Source organism: Lolium rigidum, chromosome 5 (genome assembly GCF_022539505.1).
Source record: "Lolium rigidum isolate FL_2022 chromosome 5, APGP_CSIRO_Lrig_0.1, whole genome shotgun sequence".
NCBI classification, from domain to species: domain Eukaryota; kingdom Viridiplantae; phylum Streptophyta; class Magnoliopsida; order Poales; family Poaceae; genus Lolium; species Lolium rigidum.
Window position 1 is genome coordinate 184211129 of NC_061512.1, and position 25506 is coordinate 184236634.

The 25506-nt window shown below is 52.5% G+C and overlaps 1 protein-coding gene across 1 annotated transcript; it reads left to right on the forward strand.

Moving 5' to 3' along the window:
• The first annotated feature begins 4859 nt into the window (after positions 1 to 4859).
• Positions 4860 to 24027, forward strand: LOC124656829 (ubiquitin-like). Its single transcript, XM_047195502.1, has 5 exons — positions 4860 to 4971; positions 5452 to 5487; positions 22778 to 22952; positions 23642 to 23708; positions 23983 to 24027. Exons 1-5 carry the CDS (start codon positions 4869 to 4871, stop codon positions 24025 to 24027), a joined length of 426 nt encoding a protein of 141 aa, XP_047051458.1. The 5' UTR covers positions 4860 to 4868.
• The last annotated feature ends 1479 nt before the right edge of the window (positions 24028 to 25506 follow it).

Genomic DNA, 25506 nt, shown 5'->3' on the forward strand with positions numbered 1-25506 from the left:
AGACTATGAAGAAGAACAGAAGTATCAAGATGACGGCCAGCAGGACGTCTACGACAACTAGGAGTATCTTCTGACGTCAAGCGTTGGCCTGTGGATTAGATAGTCCACTACTATTACGCTTCCGCTATGTAATGTGTTCATTGATCCTTAGATCAACTATATGTGTAATATTGAATCATGTGATCTATATTTGTAAGACGGTTATGGTTTGTAATGAATGATGACTTATGATATCAACTGTTATGTCTCGCAACAACAATCTTCCTGGGATTGCGATGTATGGCATAATATGCATCTGGACTTAAAAATCCGGGTGTTGACACATTTCTCCGATCAATGACCAACAGGGTGTTCTGGAAAACCATGTTGGCCCCTTTGCTTTCCACAAAATATCCTTATCACTTGAACCAACATCGAGTCTTATTCCCCTTTTCTTACGATACCTAGTTTTTCCGAGATTTGATCTTTGGCATCTCTTATACCTAGTTCGATCTCATTACTGACAAATGCATTTACTCGTTCTCGTGATATCACATCCCCGTGACCTAATCACATGCTTGCAAGCTTCATAGATGTAATATCACCGAGTAGGCCAAGAGTATCTATCTGTCACGCAGATGGACAAATCCTGATCTTGACACATACACCTAAACCAATCTCTTTGGAATAATTGGAATAATCGAGAAATACTTTTATGATCACGTTGTTACGGTGTCAGTCTAAGGATTTAGGTTACAACATTCACTAGTATCGTAATGCTGAACTTTGTGACTATATCACATTGCAATACTTTAATTGGGTGTGAGTCCATCACATCATTCATCCTTTAACATGACTCCATTATCAGTTGACATGAATATCCATGATCAAGAGTACTTACTCGTACAAGAACATACCCTTGTGTGGTCATCTACAATTCTTGAACCTATACTAACGATCATGGGACTAACGTGGGGTGAGGTAAAGGTTTCATTCCAAATCTGGCTAACAACTAAAATCATTGGTCCCTATCTAAGGGAAGTATTTACTCGTACCAGAAAACACTATTTCCCTATGACTAACTACTAATTCACTAGTCTTGTACATGTAAAAGAGAGAGGGAGTGGTGATACTGACCTAGTGGTGGCCGACTGCAGCAACGAGCCGATGTGGTGGTAGACAACTACAACTCGGGGAAGCAGCTCCGGATGGACCTCCCCTGCGTGGGTGCTAGTCTAGGAGGAAAGGCGATGGATGGTATCACTGTCGCTGCTGGTGCAAGAGTGGGTGGCGGAGAATAGGTGTAGGAGGAAGGGAGGCGTGTTGAATGTGGAGAAGATGAGGCGTCGGAGGTGCGGCAGACCAGGTGGCCAGTGAGGGTACGACTGCAGAGGCGGGCCGCTTGATTGGATCGGGGAGGTGACATGAGCCTACCGATGGTTATTGATCTGCAGGTAGATGGCCTCCCTAGCGACGATGGTGCCGGGGTCGGTAACCTTGGAGGCCATCGGTGACCAGGGACGACCAGGATTGTACGTTGCCGACTCTAGCACCGCACTGACCGTGGAGTGTGGGCGAGGAAGCAACTAGGGTAAACGCGCAACGAGGGTGCCATGGCAACCATGGGGAATTAGAAGGGCAAGAGGTACTGTGCGTGGCCTAGCCTGCTTCATCCCCGATGTTGGCCAACGATCCCTAGGGTGTCGTCGGGTGGTGGGAGAGAGGAGTGGTGTCACGGGAAAAAGAGAGAGAGAGAGTAGGGGAGTGTGGGGTTGGGGGTGCGGGCGCAGTTAGCTGACGGTTGGTTTCGCACATGCATGACTTCGATGTGTTCCCAAGGTTTTCAAATGGAGTGGGATAGTGCGGGAAGGTGAGCCCGGCAGGGCGAACGTTTTATTTCTGAGGGTAAGTATTTGTAACATCACACACTATTTTAACTAGGGGTGTGTGATGGGGGACCTTAAAAGTCTCGTACTAGTATATGGAGACGACAAGGGTTAATTCTTGAACGCATCATCAGTCTCGATTGGACGGGTTACTGATCAAGAAGTTCTATAGGCGATGGCTTGTGGAGAAGCTATGATTTTGGCAAAGGACATGCAGCTACACATGTTTTAGATTTCTTCTAACTGAATCAAGGAAATTCAGAAAGAAAGAAAGAATGTGGTCCTCATTGCATGACCATCAAGGAAGTCGCATCTAGACGATTCTTGCTGGAAAATGCTTTGTATCAGTCGGAGGCTGGAACCATCGCTGCCTCCGGATCGCGCGACGTCCGCCTGCCTCCATAGCTTGGTCCTCGTGAGGCCACGTCGCCAATAGTTGGAAAGATAGACTTGGCTGGGACCCACAATATCCTTTCTCTCTCCCCAATTTCTCATCTTCGTCACCAATTTCTCACGGGGAACTCTGCCCCAACCGCTGGCCCTCCTCGCCTGCACCACTCCCTCCTCCGCTCCGGCGATCACTAGCGCGCCGCCATAGGCTTAATCATCGGCAGCCTCCCCCAAAGCTCCCGCTCCCTCGCCTCACCCCTTGCCGAGCTCCACCTCCTCGGCGCGCGACCGCAACTTCCCCCACAACTCTAGTCCCCTCGCCGCCCCCTCACCGAGTTCCCCCTCGCCGATATCCGCCTCGCCTGAGCTAGCCGCCGTCTCCCCTACCTCCTCCGCAGCTCCTGCAGCCGAAACAACCTCGTCGCCGGCCGTCCCTGTGGAGTGCCACTGGCCGTTACTCACGGTGGTGTTGCCTTGTGCCCTGCAGGGGTCGCTGCCGACCTCCACAGTGCTGCCATGTGCTCGAGGGAGGCGCCTCCGACCTCCTCCGCGTGGGCCACAACTAACCCGAAGGTCCACCGCAACTATGCCTTGCAGCACCTCCTCCGCCAAATCGGAGATGTGGCCGCCTGGGGTGCCGATAAGCAAGATCATGCACTACAAGTAGGGGGAAGCGATGCTCCGAGGGGCGTGCGGCAATGCTACAAATAAATCTCGGCGTTGCTACATGGGGCGTGCAGCGGTGCTACGATGGAACACTATCAGTACTACGAAGGAATCCGGCGGTGCTGCATAGAAACTCCGATTGTGCTACAACGGGTGTATGGGGGTGCTGCCATCATTGCGGCGGTGATGCTGCCATCATTGCGGCGGTGATGCTGCCATAGGTTGGTAACGTTGCTAATAATGAAGAGCCCGAGTGCTACCAATGAAGAGCCCGGGTGGTACCATCGATTAGTGCTGGTGCTACAAAAGAGCAAGCGGTTACGTCGCAAGGACCTCGCCAGAGACCTCGTAAAAGTAGTTGCGATGCTACAATATTATAAAACATTTTCTTCAATTAATCTTCAGTTTTGCTACCTTAGTATAATTTTTTTGCTGCAAGGTCTCCGGTGAGGTCCCGACGTGTCTCCGACAAAGTCTCCGGCGAGTTCGGATTTTGCTACAAGGTTTCCGGCGAGCTCCGCGTGTCTTTTTATTTTTCTAGACGAATCGTTTTTGTGCTTCAATGAAGCAAAAGCGAGAGACTTTTTGCTACGACGAAGCATCGTCATGATTTTGTCTGTCAGGAAGCAGGAGGCTGGAAGGAATTTATCCTCGGGAGGATCCTCAGTAGTGTCCATTCTTTCTTTTTTTGAAACATAATACAATCAAAGACGCTCACACATACACACTCACCCCCTATGAACACATGCACCCACACTCTACCCATATGAGCACTCCGAGAGACTGCGTCGAAGATCTGATCCGGCGGGTCTTGAGATTGACGAAGTCACTACATGCGCCTCGCTGTCGACGAAAACGTCGCCTCCCACTAAAAAATATTCCGCCTTTATGAGACACCAAAGTATCAAATCCTGGATTTAAACTCTTGTTTCACGACGTTGTATACATCCACGAAAGACGTGAAGCGATACCAGCCCAAGCTATAACTTCACTTAATTTTGGTACACATGTTTGGCTAGTTAATCTAATCCCCCAACTAAGGTGGAATTTCTGTAAACGGTTCAAACACTGATTAATTGGTAGGGGCTAGGGTTCTACCGGGTCTAGGGCGGAGGTTGTAATGGTGGAAGTGAGGGCGGAGAGGTTGGGAAGCTCGGCGCCGGCGGCTGGGCGCCGTCGCGGAGGAGGAAGGAGGCGGCGGCTAGGGTTGGTGCGGCGGGCGCAGGGGTCTCCCGTCTCCCTTGAGTAGACGAGACAGTAATGATACTGAATATTGTCTGATTAATCTCGAAGGGGTACAAGTGTTTATATAGGAGGACGGCCTCCTCTAAACCCTAATTTACTTGGGCTAAGCCCCTAATTTACTTGGGCTAAGCCCACAACTAGCCACCAGTGGGCTTCCTGCGTGTATAGGTCAAACCGACCATAACATTAATATAAAGCTTCCGCCGTTCCTATCAAAAAAAAAATAATGCAACATGCCTTGGTCCGACCAAGTGTCAATCGTAGCGGCCACGCTTTACCTACCTAGGGTTCCGGGTGGTTTCGTAGCGCCTGAGTTAGGTGCTACTCCCTATAAGACTGCTCATAGTGGGAGTTAGTTAGTAACATCACACAACCCAAGGTATTTTGGTGACATGGCATGACAATGAATGAAGAAAGAGAGTGAGGTGGTAACTAGCTATGTTACCATAACATCACACACCCTAAGACAAGTTGAGTCTACACCATAGTAAATGATACAATGCATGACACCACATATAAGTTACTACCCACTATGGAGGTAGTAACTTAGACTAGTAACATATGTCATGTTATTAGTCTAAGTTACTCCCCACTATGACTAGCCTAGAAGGACACCACATCCGCGACGCTGCTCAATACCATTACACCAACGTCGATCACCACCAAACGGCTAGAGAGATTTAGAGATCGAGGGACGCAAAGATGCAGATATTCGTGAAGACGCTGACGGGGAAGACAATCACGCTCGAGGTTGAGAGCAGCGACGCCATTGACAACGTCAAGGCTAAGATCAAGGACAAGGAAGGTACGTATACATATGAACTCTTCGTCTCCGATCACGCCTGTCTAATCTCCGGCCAGAAGCTGTTACTTTCTCTATCTGTTTTCGTGCATCCTTGCTCAAAAGCAGGCCAGCTTCTCTCTCTCTCTCTTTCTCTGCTTGTTTGATTTATTTTGTCCGCCCATATACAGCATTAATCTAGTCTAGTACGACTGATTTATCAATTGATCTGTCGAATGGAGTTCATAGCGTCATCCATGTTCCCATGTTCTCTCAAACTGGCAGATATAACTGGCAGTTAGATCTCTTTTTCAGCTAATGCATCTCTGTTTCATCCGTGGGTTCAATTTGATAATGTTGTAGGCCTTTTAGTTTTCGTGCTTCTTGTTAGAATATAAGTTTGGTAGGAATTACTCTGATTTCATGTTTGATCTCATCATAAAATCCAAGAAATTAACATCCTCTAGTGAAGTTTTTGATTTGCTTTGTTTTGTTTAATCTTAGGCATCCCTCCGGACCAGCAGCGTCTCATCTTCGCAGGCAAGGATTGTACATGTAGTAGGTGATGGATAACGGTTCGCCCGTACGGACGGGCATAGGCGATGACGAAGGCGATTTTCAAATTCGAGATCTGGCCGGCGGCGCACGGCGGAGAGCCTCGGGGGAGGCGGCGAGGGGCTCCGCCTCGGCTCCGGGGCGGCTGTCGGCGTGCGGCGGAGGCAGGTTTTGGGCGAGGAAGGGCGGGGCGGCCGCGGCGTTGGGGTTGAGCGACGGAGATGATTCGTCCTCCGGGGAGGAGGAGCGGTCCTCCTCTGAAGCTTCGTCCCCACGCCGTCCCTCGGACCGGCCAACGTTTGTAGGCTTTCTGGAGAAGGCGCTCGCCGGCGGGTCGAGCGGTGGCCGGGGTCGGCTCCGGCGACGGCCTTCCTTCGCGCCGGGCGGCAGGCTCTCGCGGTTTGGGAGCTCTGCGTCTCCTCTCTGGGGGCTGGGAGCCTCGCGGAGGGAGACGGAGCGGCGCGGAGGGCGCAGTGACCGGACCAGGGGGTCCTCCCCGGCGGTGGTGTTGCGGCGGCCCTCGTCGCCGGCGGGCGGGGAGTCGTCGGGGCGGCGGCGCTCCGTCGCTGCGGTTCGCACTGCCTCGGTGGCGCCAGATGGGCCTGGGCCACTTGGCGCTCCCTCTTCTGGGCCGCGGGGTGAGCTCGGGCCGAATCCGTTGGACCAGCCATTCCTGTCACTGGGCCCGCCAATGGGATGTGGCGACCAGGGGCGGATTTCTGTGGTGGCCAACGGGCCGAGGGAGGCGGGGCCTGGTGGGGCCCAAGCCCAGCGGTGGCTGTGGCTTCCTAAAGGATGCAGAGACCCCGAGCTAGGGTTCCCGGCCAGATCCTTCGAGAGAAAACGACGCGGTGTCCACCTACCCTTCCGCACTCTCTTCCGCATCCCAGCTCCTCTCCCTCTTTCCCGTTCCTTTGCGGAGGTGGTGGCGATGGCGGGTGGCGGCGGCGGAGGCGGGAGTGGGGGCAACGGTGGCGGATACGGCGATGGCCGGAAGCGGCGGCATGACGAGCAGGGCGGCGGGAGATCCGGCTACAACAACAGCAACGGCGGCGGTCCCTTTGAGGGTGGCCGCGCGGAGGGCGGTGGCCGCTCGGACGGCGGAGGGCGCTCGGAAGGTGGCGGCAGGAACGACTTCTACGGCGGGCGGGCGGACGGCGGTGGCCGCTCGGACGGCGGAGGGCGCTCGGACGGTGGAGGCAGGAATGACTTCTACGGCGGGCGGGCGGGCGGACGGCGGCGGCCGCTCCGACTTCGACTACAACTACGGCGGAGGTCGCCAGGGAGCTGGTGGGGGCCGGTTCCACGAGAGCGGCGGGCACGACGGCTTCAACAACAACCCGAGTGGGCGTCGGGACGGGGGCCGGCAGGGCGAGGAGCGCCGCGGCCAACAGCACGATGAGCAGCGGCCACGTCAGGCCGAGGGGCAGAGGTCCCGGGCTCAGCAGGGTGCTCCGCGTGGTGGCAACGCCCTGGGTGGCAAGATGAAGGGTGTGGCGCAGGGAGCGCCGCCCCAAACCAAGGCCAAGGGGAAGAACAAGGCGGCTGGAGGGACGGCGACGGGCACGGTGGGAGGGGAGTGCTTTCGCTGTGGCCAAGAGGGACACTTCCAGGCGGATTGTGTCAATGATCCTGTGTGCATTCTTTGCAGCAAGGCCGGACATGTTTCGGCGGGATGCCCTACGCGTGGCTGGCCGTTGCTCCTGCAGTCCTATGGCCACGCCATCACGGGCGGGGGGTTCTTCAACATTGAGGTGGAACCCCTCAAGGCGCAGGCGGAAGGGGAGCTCTTTGAGGCCGTGATACACTTCACCTCGGCGCCCCTCACGGCGCTGCAGCTTTCTGACGAGCTCAAGAGTTTGCTTGATGACCTTTGGGACTGGCAGGTGTCCAGGGTGTCGGACACGGAGTTCTGTGTGAGATTTCCGTCGAGGGAGACGCTGAGGATGAGCACGAGGCGGGGTAAGATTTATCTTCCCCTCAGCAAGTGCGATGTGGACATCCGTGAGGCGTTTGTGAGCCCGCGGCCTGGCCCTGCCTTCCCGTCTGTGTGGGTACAGATTACGGGCCTGCCGGGCGACTTGATGGTCAAGGACCGTCTGATGGCGGCAATGACAATGATTGGTCGTCCGGTGGACGTCGACGAGCTGTCGCTCAAGAAGTGGAAGACGGAGCCCGTGCGCATGCGGTTCCAATGCAGATACCCTGAGAGGGTCAAGGGGACTGTCCAGCTATGTGTGAATGGCGAGCCCTTCACCTTGGGGATTCACGCGGAGCTGGGGGCGGCCGGTGCGGGGGGCTCGAACGGCCCGCCTCGCCCGCCAGCACCACGGGATGACGAGGATGGGGACGATCTCGGGTCCGAGGACAGGAGTACCGATGGGGAAGCGTGGAACCGGCAGCGCAGACGGGCGAGTGACAAGGTGTTATCACCAGAATTTGACCGGATCAGAGGTGGGCCGCGATTGAAGATGGGCTTGAAGAATATACATGGAAGAAATACATGAATCGGCCTTATATGCAAAGTTTGGGCTAGTTTGCCCGTGTACCTGTAATATAGTAGGATACGTGTCGGTTAGATAGAGTTTGGGCTCGTGCCCGGTTGGGATTACCCACATTAGAGAGTCTACGGACTATAAATATGTATCTAGGGTTTATGAAATAAACAACAATCACGTTCACCACAAACCAATCTAGGCGCATCGCCAACTCCCTTGTCTCGAGGGTTTCTTCCGGTAAGCATCATGCTGCCTAGATCGCATCTTGCGATCTAGGCAATACACGTTTATTCGCTGTTCATGCGTTGCTCGTACTCGAAGCCTTGTTGATGGCGAGCCACGTAGTTATCATAGATGTTTTAGGGTTAGCATTGTTTCATCGTATCATATGCTTTCGTCCATGCAACCCTTAGACATCTAGCCGCCCTAACACCTATCTTGGGTGTAAGGGCGGCACCCGCTTGATCATTATTTAGTAGATCCGATCCGTCATGATTGCTCCTTGTTCTTCAAGGATTAGTTTAATATCTGCATAGTTAGGCCTTACAAACGGGTTGAAGGATCCAGTGGCGCGTAAGGTGTAGTTTGCTAGCCCTAGACAGGATGTTCCGAGGATCAACTTCGTGTTGGTTTTTAGGCCTTGTCTAGGGTCGGTTTACGATCACCGTGCGTGGCCGCCAGGCTCAATCACGAGTAGGATGTTCCGATTATGCGGTGAAAACCCTAAATCGTAGTAGGTCGTTTTAGCTTTATTTTGATCAAGCAGGACCACCATCTGATCGTACACCTCGTACGGATCATGGGTGGATCGGCTCCTTGAGCCGATTCACGGGACAACCTGAGAGCCGATCGAGGCTCGTATTTAATGTTTACGTGTATGCCATGCAGGAAACTAAGCGAGGCACATCCAACACCTTCCTGACCAGGTATAGGTCAGGTGGCACGCCCTTGCACCAGCATCGGACGTGCGTGCCGAGTCTTTGCGGGCCGTCGCTCGGAGGGACCAGGGCCAGCCGCAGTCCTGGGAGCCTCCTGGCTCTACAGTGTTGCCCGTCGCTGCTCGCCGGTGGGTTTCTGACCACAACACATTCTGGCACGCCCGGTGGGACAATCTTCGACATCAACTGCATCGCCATCTACATCTGAGATGGCGGAAGGCACTCCAGTCACATACGAGGATCTGACCGAGGAGCTCAAGAAGAAGCATGACGAGGTCAAAGCGATCCTCGAAGCCGACCTCATCGGCTCTTTTCACAGAACCCGCTCACATGGCATCAGGTGGAAAGGGTTCTTACCTGAAGGCGCGCTAGATGGAGTGGACCTGTCCGCCCCGTCAGAAGAACGCACCAGGTCTCGCGTCGAGAGATTAACTTCATGGTAGCTCATTCGCTGCACCGCCATTCCGAGAGCCCGGTGAACACTTTGGAGCGTGTCGCTCTTCGCGTGATCCAGGAAATCATGAGGCATCGGTACTCTCCGTCGGGACCAGCTCGGGGACTCATCAAGGAGAGATGCCACTCCAGTCCCGTCCACCGCTGCCATTCGCGTTGGCAGCACCAGAAGTGCCGAGTTCACCGGCATACGTCGTCTACAAGATCGGTGGTGACCCTAGTGAGTACCAGTTCTTGCATGAGGCACCTAAGGAGGTCCCTCACGGATACACGTGCACATACGTGCCAGACTGCAGTAACTGGGCGCTCACAAACCAGACTGCAACAGCAGGGACTTCTGGAACAGCAGGAGGAACTTCGGGAACATATCTTGAGAAGCAGACGTGGCTAGCTAAGTATGCCACTCCGACAAACCTCCAGAGCTCAGCTCTTGCAGTTGGCTCAGAGGTAGAAAAGCAAGCATGGCTGGCTAAGTATGCCACCCCGGCGAATCTTCAGAGTTCGACGCCTGCAGCCATCACCGCGGATCAGATCAGTACAATCCTAAAAGACCAGTTCGGCATGGTGCCGAAAAGGAGGACAATCGGCTATACCAAGCCGTACCCCAACGAGTACGAGTTGATCCCGCTACCACCCAAATATCGGCTCCCTGATTTCTCCAAGTTTAATGGATCGGATGGTTCCAGCTCCATCGAGCATGTGAGCCGATATTTGGCACAGCTGGGCACGATCTCAGCATCAGATGAGCTGCGTGTGAGGTTCTTCGCACAGTCCCTCACAGGGTCGGCTTTCGGGTGGAACACATCGCTGCCACCAGATTCAATCCGGACTTGGAAGCAGTTGGAAGAGCAGTTCCACATGCAGTATCACTCAGAGGCTTCCGAGGCTGGCATTGCCGATCTAGCACAAGTACGACGAAGCGCGGAGAAACGAGTGTCGAATATGTCCAGCGCTTCAGGACCGTTAGGAACCGATGCTATTCGGCTCATGTGACTGAAAAAGAAGCGGTCGAGTTGGCGGTGGTGGGTCTCGCATCACCGATCAAGGACGTGGCCTCCCAAGCGAGACTATCCTTCACCGGCGCACATGGTGCGAAGGCTGTCGGCATATGAACAGCGCCACCCGGATGTATACCAGGATAAATTCAAGCGTGCGGTGGTCCTGGTTGAGGCGGATGAAGATGAAGGCTCGCGGGAGATCAAGAGGTAGCAAGTGGCTGAATGGACTCGGGGGCAAGCCCCGTGTCCCGTAAGTGGGTTAAGCCACAAGGTCCTCCAAGAGGGTTTGACTTCGATGTCACCAAGGCTGAGCAAATTTTCGACCTCTTACTTAAGGAGAAGCGGCTAAGGTTACCCGAAGGCCACAAGATCCCCACGGTGCAGGAGCTGAACGGAAAGCCATACTGCAAGTGGCATAACACGTTCACCCATGCCACAAACGACTGCAGGGTGTGGCGTCAGCAGGTCCAAATGGCGATAGAACAAGGGCGTCTAATTTTCAGCCGATACGCCATGAAGGTCGACACACACCCCTTCCCCGCCGTTAACATGGTGGAGTACACTTACCCTGGAGGGTGCCAGCCAGGATTCTCGTTCAACATCAACATGATAGGACCTGGGCACCACTCTGGTAAGGACGGAGACGAGGGCAGCTGCTCTCATAACGAGGACAAGGAAGGAGCCGTTCCACGCGATCGGCTCCGACACTTCCCAAAAATCTATGGACGAATGTTGCGAAACCTTCCTTGAGCGATTCAATCAACATGGAGGCCGATCCCAGCAATCGGCCAAGATTATCCTCGCCATACGTTCTGCCTGTGTTCAACGTCGATCTAATGGGCAGCGGTTTTACGTCGGCTGATGAGCTGGAAGAAGTCAACATTGGTCCTAACGGAGCCGACGTTCAGATACAGTGCCTTAGCTAACTACAGAGCCGATATCCGCAGTTACCTGGCAGATTCGGCTCGGGGGGCACCTAGTCAGAGGAACATGTGCGATACATGTGCAGTGAAATATTGGGGGCCGATGGAAAGATCGGCCAGTAAAAAAAAAATCAGTACCTATAAAAAGCCGATGCACGGCGTCGACTTTAGACAAGTTCAGCGAAACAAGTTCAGCAAAACATTCATCAGTTTGCACAAAGAGGCTCTACTGAAGAAAAGCGTCGAGGGCGTGAAGGGCATCGGCACGGATTCGATCCACCTCGGCGATCTCAGCCTCGTCATCCTCGTCTCTGCCCGTCACCAGCTGACTGCTCAGGGCACGAATTTCAGCCAGATCGGTCTTCAGATCGGTTGTGAGGCCTTTTGCTTCCTCTTGAGAGCGAGCAATGAGGGTTTCCTTGTCTTGGATAAGTTGTTTGGTCTCCCTGACCCTCTTTTCAAGGTCCTCCAGTTCCTTGCGCAAGATCTCGAGTTCGGCACTATTGGTAGAAGTGTCGGTTTTGGCGTCTAAAGCGGCCTTCTTCTCGTTGAGCCGTTGACATTTGTCTGCAATATCGGCTCTCAACGGAAGCTGGGCGCGGAGAAGAGTAATTCTTTGACGAGCCGACTGCACCCTTGACCTGAAAACCGACAAAGTAACAGCCGGCCAAAGCTTAACCTGCTGCGTCACCGGGAGATGGGGCTAGATGTCTTCGAGGATGCCTTTGACTGCCTCGTGGTTTTCGACTAGGGTTTCGACCGAGGAGGAGAGCAAAACCTTGAGACGCTGGAGCGGCCCATCGACCGCGCTAGGGCTTGGCTCTTCACCTGCTTTGGAAGTAGCTGGCTTGATGGAGTCGGGATCGAACGTCAGCAAGCTTGAAAGATCAAAACCCTGACAGACGAACAAGAGCAGTATGAGCATACAACAAAGGAAAAGGGTAGGCCCGAGCGAGTGGAGCGTACCTCTCCCAAAGAAGGAAGGGCAGCCGATGTTGTGACAATCGGCTTTTCGGTGGACTGGGCCAGGTTAGCCACTTGGTCAGCCACGATCGGCGAGGTGGTTAGGCCGAGCGTGGCGGATGGCATCGGTACCTCTTCAACGTCCCCGCTAGAGATCCCATTAGTCTGCAAAAGAAATGGTGAGCCGATCCAATTAGCAATGGGACAGTATGGAATATGAGCTGTTGAGGTAATTACATTTGAAACTTCCTGGCTCGGCGAGGAAACTCGTGGGTCTTTGCGAGCCCTTTTGACGCATCGACGCTTCATGCGTGACCCCGTTTTGATCGGAGCTTGAAGGTCAGCGAGGCTCGGGAGTCGACCTTTTCCTAGAAGCCGACAGCCGGCGAGTCCGTCCGGCTCACGTGTGGTGGATCTCTCAGAATCGCCCGGGGTGGAGTCCCTTGGGCTGGACTGTGCTTCCTCACTGGAGTTCTCTTCAGTGGAAGTCTGAAAGAAGAGGTACAGCCATGTTACAAAAGATTGGGAAGGCAAATGTGTTTGGTCAAGACACGAGTCAGCTTACATGCAAGCTTGCTTGGACAGGAGCTTTGCGCTTCAGGGTTTTTCTGGCAGCTACTTTCCTCACTGCCTTCCTCGCCTGGGTTGAGGCTCGGGGGGCAACTGACCCCGAGGATGCTTTACTCTTGGGAGCCGATTTCGGTGAAATCGGTTGGCTCTGCATTATGACCTTCTTCAAGGGAGGTGAGCTCTGACAGAAGAGAACTACCGGGGCTGGTGGAAGGAACTTGAAAGGGGAGCCGTCGGCTTGTGTGGGCTCTGGGCCATCCTGTTGCTGCCAAGGAATAAAGTCAGGTTACAGACAATCATCATGAGCCATTGCAAGTAATTTATATGTAATGGTACCTGGTGTGCAGGGACGTCATATTCAGCATCAAGTTGCTTCAGCAACGGTCCTAGAGCTCTTCTGAAGGCGTGGGTCTTCCACATCGACCACCAAGTCTCGAAGCCATTGGTAGTGGTGGTGAAACAGAGGTTATGAGGAATTGGAATGGCCAGAGCGTCAAAGAAGGTATAACACCTTTGGCCGATAAGAATGTCGGGCGGTTCAGCCCCGCTTGCCGTCGGGTGGTGGAGAAAGAAGTGTGGGGGCACTTGCCCGAGGCCAAGCTGCCGGGCTACTACCACCGGTTGGTAAGACTCATAACCGAGGCTTGATGATCCTGTTTGAGGTACTCATGCCAAGCCGGGAGAAAGCAAGGACGGATCATGATAGAGTACGGAGTGCTCGGGTGCTTGGCGTCATCGGCAAGGCTGTCTAATCGGAAGGAGACTGGGTTCTCAAAGATTTCCGATTCGAGTATAGGGGAAGAACGAGGGGTTGTCCGAGGCCTTGGAAGAAAATCTTGAACCACTCTGCTGCTTCCTTGGGGATCAGCCTGCTGCCTGGGAGACTATACAGAGCTTGGCCATAGCTAGTGCATCGGATATCCTTCCCATTTGCATCTGGGAAGGTGCAGGTGGCCAAAGGTGGGAAATTTGGGATTTGGTTTTGAAAGTACAATTGAGCCCATAACTGAATAAACCACCAGGGGCCTCCTGTTTTGACTGTCCTTTGGGAGAACAGTTTGACGGACATCAGTTGAAGAGATCGATAGACTTCTTAAAGGAGCAGTTTTCCAAGGCCAAGTTGAGTACCTTTGGCGAGCTCATAGGCCAGGGAGAGGTAGTTCTTGGTTGGGGCGAGTGAAGGACCACAAAATATGAAGTGCTCCAGCCAGAAGTTCAAGAAAGCCGTGTGCTCTCTTTCGTCACGAGGCCTTTGTTTTTCATATAACGCCTGAGGTAGGCGCCCCAGCTTGTACACTTTGTTTTGGAGGAAAGGGTGAAAGGGACCTTTGGCAATTTAAAGGCAGAGGGGCTTGGGGATGCAATGTCCAAGCCTGTGATCATGGCCACGTCCAGCAGAGTTGGTGTCATGGGGCCATGGCCGAACATGAAGCAATTTAGTGCATCAGACCAAAAGTAGCCGATGGTTTTCAGGATGTTCTCATTCTTTTCAAGAGGAGACAATGATAATGACAAGGCATCGGCTATCCCTATCGTATCCCAGGTAGCGTAGTGTGTTTTGGACACTCTACTGTACCATGCCACCCAACCTTCGGGAGGATTAGGCCAGGCTCGCAGGCAGTCGGCCCAGGAAGTCAGATCTAAATTCTGGTTCACGAAGGGGATTCTATTGGCCTCGCATGAGATTAAGTGAGCGGGACTCTCGGAAGAACGGGGGCCAAGACACATAGAGTTTGGGAGAGAAGGGTGCGGCAGCAGGATATCTGAAACCTAAAATTGATAACGGAATAAGGCATTAATTCAGGTGTTTGCTGTTTAATCCTAACATTGATTCGGATGGCGAAGAGGCGGTTGAGGATTACCTTCAGACCGGAGACCATGGCGTTGGCGTTGGATGATTCCGCCATTTGATGCGCTGAGGAATTGGGACGGCGTGGTTGAGACCTGAGATTCGTGGGGCTGCTTGGGCGGCGATTTGGGGATCTGAGTTTGCTTTCTCAGATGGGGGTTGCAGGTTACCGTTTGGAGGAGCAGTTAGGTTGGCCTTACTCTTGTTTTATCGTAGAGGCTGATGTAATACCATCGGCTCTTTTGGGGAGTGCTTGACTTTGACTATCGACAAAGTTAAATGAAAACACTCCTTCATTTTAAGAAGGATTTTTTAGATTGGTGATGAAGTCGAGGAGGCAAGACGCCACGACATGACCCGACGAAGAAAAAGCAGAGTGATTTTGGAATTGTCATTTCCAAAACCAGGGGGCATGTGTTATCACCAGAATTTGACCGGATCAGAGGTGGGCCGCGATTGAAGATGGGCTTGAAGAATATACATGGAAGAAATACATGAATCGGCCTTATATGCAAAGTTTGGGCTAGTTTGCCCGTGTACCTGTAATATAGTAGGATACGTGTCGGTTAGATAGAGTTTGGGCTCGTGCCCGGTTGGGATTATTCCCACATTAGAGAGTCTACGGACTATAAATATGTATCTAGGGTTTATGAAATAAACAACAATCACGTTCACCACAAACCAATCTATGCGCATCGCCAACTCCCTTGTCTCGAGGGTTTCTTCCGGGTAAGCATCATGTCTGCCTAGATCGTATCTTGCGATCTAGGCGATACATTTATTCGCTGTTCATGCGTTGCTCGTATCGAAGCCTTGTTGATGGCGAGCCACGTAGTTATCATAGATGTTTTAGGGTTAGCATTGTTTCATCGTATCATATGCTTTCGTCCATGCAACCCTTAGACATCTAGCCGCCCTAACACCTATCTTGGGTGTAAGGGCGGCACCCGCTTGATCATTATTTAGTAGATCCGATCCGTCATGATTGCTCCTTGTTCTTCAAGGATTAGTTTAATATCTGCATAGTTAGGCCTTACAAACGGGTTGAAGGATCCGAGTGGCGCGTAAGGTGTAGTTTGCTAGCCCTAGACAGGATGTTCCGAGGATCAACTTCGTGTTGGTTTTTAGTCCTTGTCTAGGGTCGGTTTACGATCACCGTGCGTGGCCGCCAGGCTCAATCACGAGTAGGATGTTCCGATTATGCGGTGAAAACCCTAAATCGTAGTAGGTCGTTTTAGCTTTATTTTGATCAAGCAGGACCACCATCCGATCGTACACCTCGTACGGATCATGGGTGGATCGGCTCCTTGAGCCGATTCACGGGACAACCCGAGAGCCGATCGAAACTCGTATTTAATGTTTACGTGTATGCCATGCAGGAAACTAAGCGAGGCACATCCAACACCTTCCCGACCAGGTATAGGTCAGGTGGCACGCCCTGCACCGACGCATCGGACGTGCGTGCCGAGTCTTTGCGGGCCGTCGCTCGGAGGGACCGGGGCCAGCCCGCGATCCCGGGAGCCTCCCGGCTCTACAGTGTTGCCCGTCGCTGCTCGCCGGTGGGTTTCTGACCGCAACACAAGGAGAAGGCGAAGAGCGCCGATAAGTCGGGCGGGGGCCCGGGCACCTCCCAGCACAAGGGCAACGTGGGGTCCTTCAGCGCGCCGCAGCTGGGCAGGGTGGCGGACCAATACGGGTCCAACCTGCTGACGTTCCCTGCGCTGGCTGGCTGATACGTCCAATTTGCATCACTATTTTATATCATAATTTGCTGTTATTCTTTGATATATTTCATATTGGGACACAATACTTATGTTATTTCATCTATTTTGCATGTTTCATGATTATTTGGAGATCGCGCACCGGAGCCGGGATTCTGCTGGAAAAAGCACCGTCAGGATGCAATATTGCGGAAGATCAACTGTGGAAGGAAATTTCACCAAAAATCCTATTTTTCCAGATGACGAAGGAAGCCAGAAGGGGGAGCCAGCTGGACCCAAGGTGGGCCCACACCATAGGGCGGCGCGGCCCATGGCTTGGCCGCGCCACCATGTGGTGTGGGGCCCCCACAGCCCCTTTCGCCTCCTTTTCTTCGCGAAACCCTTCGCCCCGAATACCGAAGCCACGAGAGGAATCCTCACGAAGGGTTACAGCCGCCTCGCGGGGCGGAGAACACCGAGAGAGAAAGAGCTCTCCGGCGGGCAGGAATCCGCCGGGAAATTCCCTCCCGGAGGGGGAAATCGACGCCATCGTCACCGCCATCGAGCTGGACATCATCTCCATCACCATCATCATCATCTCCACCATCATCACCGCCATCTCCACCGCTGGACATCGTCACCGCTGTAGCAATTTGGGTTTGATCTTGATTGTTTGATAGGGGAAACTCTCCCGGTACTTGATTTCTACTTGTTATTGATGCTATTGAGTGAAACCATTGAACCAAGGTTTATGTTCAGATTGTTATTCATCATCATATCACCTCTGATCATGTTCCATATGATGTCTCGTGAGTAGTTCGTTTAGTTCTTGAGGACATGGGTGAAGTCTAAATGTTAGTAGTGAATTATGGTTGAGTAATATTCAATGTTATGATATTTAAGTTGTGATGTCATTCTTCTAGTTGTGTCGTGTGAACGTCGACTACACGACACTTCACCATTTATGGGCCTAGGGGAATGCATCTTGTACTCGTTTGCCAATTGCGGGGTTGCCGGAGTGACAGAAACCTAAACCCCGTTGGTATATCGATGCAGGGAGGGATCGCAGGATCTCGAGTTTAAGGCTGTGGTTAGATTTATCTTAATTACTTTCTTGTAGTTGCGGATGCTTGCAAGGGGTATAATCACAAGTATGTATTAGTCCTAGGAAGGGCGGTACATTAGCATAGGTTCACCCACACAACACTTATCAAAACAATGAAGATTAATCAGCTGCATGTAGCGAAAGCACTAGACTAAAATCCCGTGTGTCCTCGAGAACGTTTGGTCATTATAAGTAAACAAACCGGCTTGTCCTTTGTGCTAAAAAGGATTGGGCCACTCGCTGCAATTATTTCTCTCGCACTTTACTTACTTGTACTTATTTCATCTGCTATATCAAAACCCCCGAATACTTGTCTGTGAGCATTTACAGTGAATCCTTCATCGAAACTGCCTGTCAACACCTTCTGCTCCTCGTTGGGTTCGACACTCTTATTTATCGAAAGTACTACGATACACCCCCTATACTTGTGGGTCATCACTGGCCTGGGAAGGTTCGCCATCCTCGCAGAGGCGGACGAGGGCGGGAGCCTCCTGAAGCAGGTGGCTGTGCCACCTCCCGCGCTGCTGGCCTTGGGCGCGGAGGAGACTTCTCTCGTCTCAGGGGAGACGGGGTCCCAAGTCACTGACCTGGTGGGTTCGTGGCTGAAGGACAGCCCAACGATCGAGGCCGCCAGCCCGATCTCGGCGGCGGAAGACATGGTGGTGGGGGCGTTGGCTCCGTTGGGGGCGGCGGCTGCGGGTGGGTCTGCCCAGGAGCCGGCGGCTGCGGTGGACTTACACGGTGAGCTGACTGCGGCGATCTCCTTGGTGCAAGGCAAGAGGACCAAGGTGGTGCCGGCACCGACGGAGGGAGTGACCAAGAGGGCCAGGAAGACGGTGGTGCCGGCGACCCCGGTGCGGAAGAGCTCGAGGAACGCGGGCGGGGCGGCTACGGACGTGATGAAGAAGGCGCAATCGAGGGCAGCGGCAAAGAACCTGGAGCTTCCCACGGCCACAGGTACGGACTCAGACTTCTCCCTTCTTCCTTCCTTGTCCGACTCGCACCTTTCTTCCGTTATTGTGGACAGCGGTATGGTTTTTGCCCCTGGTAAGGGCCTGCCGGTGGAGGCGTTGCAGCTCGTTAGAGCTAAGGAGCTCACCCAGGCGGCGCTGGCTGCGACGGCAGCGCGCAAGGCACGGGATGAGCTGGAGCGGTTGGCTAGGGAGGCTAACGCTACTAGGGCTGTTGAGGGTGAGAATGTCGATCCTCCTTTGGCGTCGGAAGGCGTGCCGGAGGACTCGGACTCGGGGGTCCAGGCCTCGTCGGATGACGCTATTACTCTTCGTAACCTGCGGGTTCGCGCTCGGGAGCGCCGACCCCGGTTGACGGTGCGCAAGGGGCGCGGCTCGACCTCTAGTTTGCAGAAATGAAAGCGCTCATCTATAATATGAGGGGTTTTGGCGAGCCAGGGAGGCGTGGCCAACTTAAATCCTACCTCAGGCAGCATAGGGTGGACATCGTCGCCATCCAGGAGACGATTAAGGCGGAGTTCTCAGCTCCAGAGCTGCGCAGCCTTGAGGTGGGAGGACAATTCGCGTGGGATTGGGTCCCGGCAGTGGGACACTCAGGAGGTATGCTCCTGGGCTTTCGGGATGAAGGCTTCGAGGTTGGACAATGGAAGAAGGGGACCTTCTTCATCTCAGCCTCGATTTTCCAGCGGTCTAACAAGATGAAGTGGTGCTTCTTCCTGGTTTACGGACCGGCTGATCACCGTCGCTCTGAGGAATTCTTGGGAGAATTGACTCAAGCCGTGGTGGAGGCGCCCTATCCGGTGGTGGTTGGGGGCGACTTCAATTTGATCCGCGCGGCGTGCGATAAGAGTAACGACAAAATTTCCTGGTCCAGGGTCAGGCGGTTCAACGAGGCAATCGCCACCATGGCCCTACGGAAATTGGCTAGAGCAGGGGCTCGCTTTACTTGGACGAATCGCCGCCTACGTCCCACCCAGTGTGTGCTGGATCGGGTGCTGGTCTCGCCGGCCTGGGAGGCGGTGTTTCCCCTTTGCTCCCTCACGGCAATTACTAGGGTTGGCTCTGACCACACCCCCCTGTTGCTGTGTAGTGGGGAGGACACCCTTGTCCGACAGTCGAGATTTTTCTTCCAGACTTGGTGGTTTGGGGTGCCAGGGTTTGGGGACCTCTTGGGGGAAAAGCTTCGTTGCTTCATCTTTGACCGCGGGCCTCATCGGTGCGCCGTCGAGATGTGGCAGTATACCTCACGGAACTCTCGCCAATTCCTCAAAGGCTGGGGGGCCAATCTAGGAAAGGAAAAACGGGATTTCCGTACCAACCTGTTGCGACAGGTGGAGGACTTGGACCGGGTGGCTGATACCAATGGTCTGGATGAGGAGGGTTGGGCCCTTCGTTACTTTCTCGAGGACCAGCTGGTGGCGCTGGATCGAGTTGACGAGGAGTACTGGAGGCAGCGGAGTAGGACCCAGTGGACCCTTAAGGGGGACTCGTGCACCGCTTACTTCCATGCTATTGCGAATGGTCGCAAGCGCAAGTGCTCTATCCCTCGCCTAATCACCGAGGGAGGTGAGGTGGACGAGCAGCGGGCCTTGATGGAACACGTTTATCAGTTCTATCAGGGTCTGATGGGAACGAAAGGGGAGGAGAGGGTCTTCGCCTTGGGTCCGGACCTATGGGAGGAGGAGCAGCGAATCTCGGCTGAGGAGAACTGGGGTCTAGAGATCACCTTCTCGGCTGAGGAGTTGGATGAGGTCCTTGCTAGTATGAAGCCGGAATCGGCTCCCGGACCGGATGGTTTCCCGGTGGCGTTTTTCAAGCGGTTCTGGGGTACCCTTCGGGGCCCTATTCTTCAACTTCTAAATGACTTCGCCCTAGGGAGGGTTGACATCGCTCGCCTTAACTTCGGGATTATCTCACTCATCCCGAAGGTTAAGGGGGCGGAGCGGATCACGCAATTCCGGCCTATCGCACTCATTAATGTCATTTTCAAGTTCGTGGCCAAGGCGTATGCGATTAGGTTAGCGCACAGGACGATTGATCGGAGCCAATCTGCTTTCATCAAAGGGAGATGCTTGCATGAGGGTGCTCTTGCTCTTCATGAGATTGCGCATGAACTCAGGGTTGGGAAGCAAGAGGGCTTGCTACTCAAGTTGGATTTCGAAAAAGCTTACGACAGAGTTAACTGGGACTTCCTTCAGGAAATCCTACTCCGGAAAGGATTCTCTGCGAGGGTGGTCCACCGGTTACTGCAGCTGGTCAAGGGTGGCCAGACTGCCATCAATGTCAATGGGGAGATTGGCCCGTACTTCCGTAACGCTAGGGGTGTCCGCCAAGGCGACCCTCTATCCCCGGTTCTGTTTGACTTCATTGTAGATGGGCTTGCGGCCATTCTGGCTAAGGATAGCTCCGCGGGACATATTGAGGGGGTTATCCCGCACCTCATCCCAGGGGGGGTGACACATCTACAGTACGCTGATGATACTATGGTTCTGATCCGGCCTACTGGGGTAGGGATTACGAACCTTAAGACTATTCTCTTATGCTTCGAGAATATGTCGGGTCTCAAAATCAACTTTGACAAGAGTGAAGTGGTGGTGATGGGGGTCACACTAGAACTTCAACTCCGGGTGGCTGGCATGCTCAATTGCAAACGGGGGGTGTTCCCGATTAAATACTTGGGCTTGCCGATTAGTGACAAAGCGCTTAGGGTAGCGGACTGGAACTTCCTGCCGGAGAAAATTGGGCACAGGGTGGACCCATGGCAAGGACTCTTCCTTGCTTCGGCGGGTAGGCTAGAGCTGACCAACTCTTGCCTTTCCAGCCTCCCGCAGTTTGCTATGAGCCTTTACCTGCTCTTTGATAGCACTCATAAGGCCATGGACAAACCACGCTGCCGCTTCTTTTGGGAAGGAGTGGGCAACAAAAGCAAGTATCACATGGTTGATTGGGCTACGGTGTGTAAGCCTAAAGCGTTTGGAGGGTTGGGAATCCTCAACACCAAACTCATGAACATCGCTTTGATGCTCAAGTGGATTTGGAAGCTGTACCAAGATGCCGAGGGGCTTTGGGCAGACATCATTCGGGCTAAGTACCTGAGGGGTCGGGACCTCTTTGATGGTAATGTCCCTGCTAGGGGCTCCCAATTTTGGAACTCCATTCAAAAAATCAAATGGTACTTCAAGTTGGGTGCCAAGCATGGTGCGCGCAATGGTAGGCGTACCAGGTTCTGGCTAGATTGGTGGACGGGCAGGGGGCCCTTCATGGCTAGATTTCCCCGCCTTTTTAGCTGCTGTACTGATCCACTGATTTCTGTGGCCGATGCTGCGCCTCAGGAGGTGAACCTTGGGGAGTGGAAGGTCGAGTTTCGGAGGCCTTTTGGCACTGCTGAAGCCGTTGAGTGGGACAACCTATGCCGGGAGGCCATGGGATGGCTTCCAGGGGTGGAGGAGGACACGGTCTCCTGGTCACTTGACGCTTCAGGCGCCTTCACTGCCAAATCGGTTTATTTGGCACTGACGCAAGGGGCGGCAGTTACCTGTTTCAAGGAGGCTTGGCGCACTAGGGTTCCTCCCAAGATCCGTGTGTTCTTGTGGCAACTGATTCGTGGGCGTCTACCCTCATGCGACCAAGTTGCCAAAAGACATGGACCATCGGATGGGAGGTGTGCGCTCTGTCAGGAGGTGGAAGACTGCAATCACATCTTCTTCTCCTGTCCCATCGCCAGATTGATGTGGGCTGGAGTTAGGGAGCTCCTCCACTGCGACTGGAACCCCGCCGGGCCGGGGGAGTTCATTGCAATCGCCCAGGGCCTCTACGGCCTGATGCGTAGGCTAGTTTGGTTTACGTTCGCAGCCCAGTGCTGGACTCTGTGGACTATACGCAATAAGCTTACTATGGAAGGAAAGATGATCGAAAACCCGGCTGATGTTTTTTACCACATGTTGATACATATGCAGTGCTGGAGGGTTCTGGTCAGACAGAGGGACCGGGCGATGCTAGACGCGGCGGTGGACGACGTCAGGAGACTCTATGCGAGACTGCGAGCTGAGTAGCGGAGGACCCAGACAGCGGCTGCACCCTGAGCTTCCCCTTGCTATTCTATCTTTTAGTTCGTGTCTGTGTTGGCTAGTTCAGCTATGTATCTCTCATTTGGTTCTCTCCTAGTCCTGGGTTGGGACAAACTTGTTATTGCCTGCGGGATACTGTGTGCGTGAGTGTGTGTCTTGTATGACTTTGTTGGATCGTTTGCCGGGAAGACTTTATTTATAAAGCCGGACCGAGGGTCTTATGTTTAAAAATCTTCGCAGGCAAGCAGCTTGAGGATGGTCGAACCCTGGCCGACTACAACATCCAAAAAGAGTCCACGCTTCACCTGGTGCTGCGCCTCCGCGGCGGAAGCAGAGGTGGCTACCCCAAGAACCTTGAGCCCAATCTCCGAATCCTCGCTCAAAAATACAATGAGAACAAGATGGTCTGCCGCAAGTATGCACCCTCTGAATTTTTCCTCACTCTGTCAATACGTCGTTGTTGCTGTCCTATCTGTGGAGGCCTATGCATGCAACGCTGTGAATTAGCTTTGTGTCTGTGGTCTCTTTGGCCTTGTATGTGCTAATAGTTGCCGTGGATTACTATATCTGATTGTTTCGATATGTTTGAGTAGATTATGTGCATGCTTATAATTGCTTAATACCAGTCCCCTACTTTATCTACTTTGGCAGTTGTTTTTTCAAGGAAAATTGCCCTTTTTCAGTATGATTTGTTTGTAGTTACTATAGGATTTATGAAGATTTGTTCTTTACCAGTGCATATTTTTATGTACTATAATTGGCAATTGGTAGGAGATACCACATGAACCAATTAGATACTATGTTCTATTTATATAGCTTTGCTAATTCTCAAACAACATAGAATTAGTTTACTTTTGAGCCGACTCCTAAATCTTGAATTGCGGCATGCTTGGAGGTAGCCATGGGTTGCAACCGAGATTTTACTACACATGTGATCAACTGTGGTTTTGCTGCTTGCACATGGTTGCAACTCAGAAAAAATACCCAGAACTGTTAAAATACTGAAAATATATTGTTTCTCAACGGTGTAACCAAGATAAAGGCATACTTAATTTTATCCTTTTGTTCGTGCATCCCTGATATTTGAACCATTTTGCCTTGCAGGTGTTACGCACGCCTTCCCTCTAGGGCTGTGAATTGCCGCAAGAAGAAGTGTGGACATAGCAATGAGGTGAGCCATCTTGTCAAAGTGTTTTATATGTGTTATTGTTCAAAATATTTTTTAGAAATTAGTATCCACAATATTTGTATGATATTTAGAGTTTTTATAATTAAATCGGTAGCAAGACCCATCAGCGTGCTTCTGCAAAATATGCATATTTTAGATCTGCGGTCTACCAGTTGTGCAAAATATTTTGTGTGTGACAAATACATGCTTAGAATTTGGTCCGTAAATGGATATTTTTTATACTGACTTTTACATATTTTGCACTTTTCTTTTCCAGCTGAGGCCCAAGAAAAAATTTATGTCGAAATTTGCGACAGACTAAACATTGGAAAGGAGCAGATGGGAGGAATCAACAGACTTAGTAGCAACATATAATTCGTTTATCATTAGAATTCGTACCCCGTGTTATTTTGAAGTCCAAACATTATTGGTTTATGTGTTGGCATGAGCAAATAAGAAAGGACGGTGAAAGTTTCCATAGGATGTGGTCTCTTGCTTGATTTTATACTTTTTTTTGTAATAGTATCATGTTTAGTTTCTTGCCTTTTCTTTAGAGGAGTTAGTAAACCACCCATTAAACTTCAACTGAATCCGAACTCAAAGCTGAATGAACTAAACTTGCAAAAATAAGGGAAAACACAGTTTTATACATAAATCATGATGAATCATAATCTTCCAGTAAAGCAGCAGAACTCAAAAGCTTTATACCACGCCTCCTTGTAGAGAAAATGTACACTAGATTCAAATATGTCAATCTTCCCAGCCACTCTCTCTACAATTTTGCTCACACAGATCATGTTCTAAAGATTTGCCAGGAACCTTTCTAGGCGTTGTCACACCTCCACTCTGCTATTTTCCTTCGTATGTGTTGATCTTGAAAAGCCATATCTGGATGATCTAGTGGTGTGCGGCACACACCGCCAGTTACCAGTAACTGGTGGCATGCAGACTACACACCGCAGTAACATACTAGCATGCCAGCCCATATTACCCGACACACTAGTGTATTTCCCAACGGAAAAATCGGCAAATCCCAGGCGTGGCAGCTACAAGTTATCATACCACTCATCTAGACACTTGCATTATTGAGCCCACGTTAGAGCATCTCTACTAGTGCTCTCTAAATAAGCATCAACACTGCTGTATAAGGGGCGCTAACACTGCATTCTCTATTTAGGGATGCTGTTCTCACACCGACGGCCTCCAAAAAAATTTAAATATAAAAATATTTTAAAAAATAAAATTCATATGCTTTAGACTAGTTTTATCTAAAAGTGACTCGAATTTAAACTTAATGAAACTTGAACTTTAAATTAGACCGAACCCTAATCTACTGGCCGTCGGTTGGAGCGTGTGATGGGCCTGCCTCATCGTCGTTCTTCCCCTTTGCCACCTATGTCCATGCCCGCCACTCCGTCCTTGCTTCGCGCATCTGGCGGTGGAGCATGGCCGCCGGCGACGCTGGAGCTTGCCGGTAGCGCTGCCCCTCAGAACGCAAGCCACTTGCGAGACGCCTCGTTCTGGGTGAGCCTCTTTTGCTCGCGGGCGGCCGCCTCGGCATGGCGCTGAGCGTTGAGTTCAAGGAGCTTTTGTCGCTCGGCCGCCATGAGGAGACGTCCCACCTCCTCCGTGGCCGCCCGCTGGCACGAGTTCTCAATGGCGTGGTCGAAGTTGGCGTCGTTGAAGAACTCCTACTTTTCCTCCTTCAGCCTCCGAAAGCGCTGCGTTGAAGGAGGCCAAGATCGCTGCCTGCTCCGGGTCACCAGGGACCAGCTGCCGCTCGCCCCACTGCGCCGCCTCC

Coding starts and splice junctions, on each gene's coding strand:
- LOC124656829 (XM_047195502.1), top strand. CDS start 4,869: ATGCAGATATTCGTGAAGACGCTGACGGGGAAGACAATCACGCTCGAG. Junction 4,972..5,451: donor TAAGATCAAGGACAAGGAAG/GTACGTATACAT, acceptor GTTTAATCTTAG/GCATCCCTCCGGACCAGCAG. Junction 23,709..23,982: donor AGTGTGGACATAGCAATGAG/GTGAGCCATCTT, acceptor TTTCTTTTCCAG/CTGAGGCCCAAGAAAAAATT.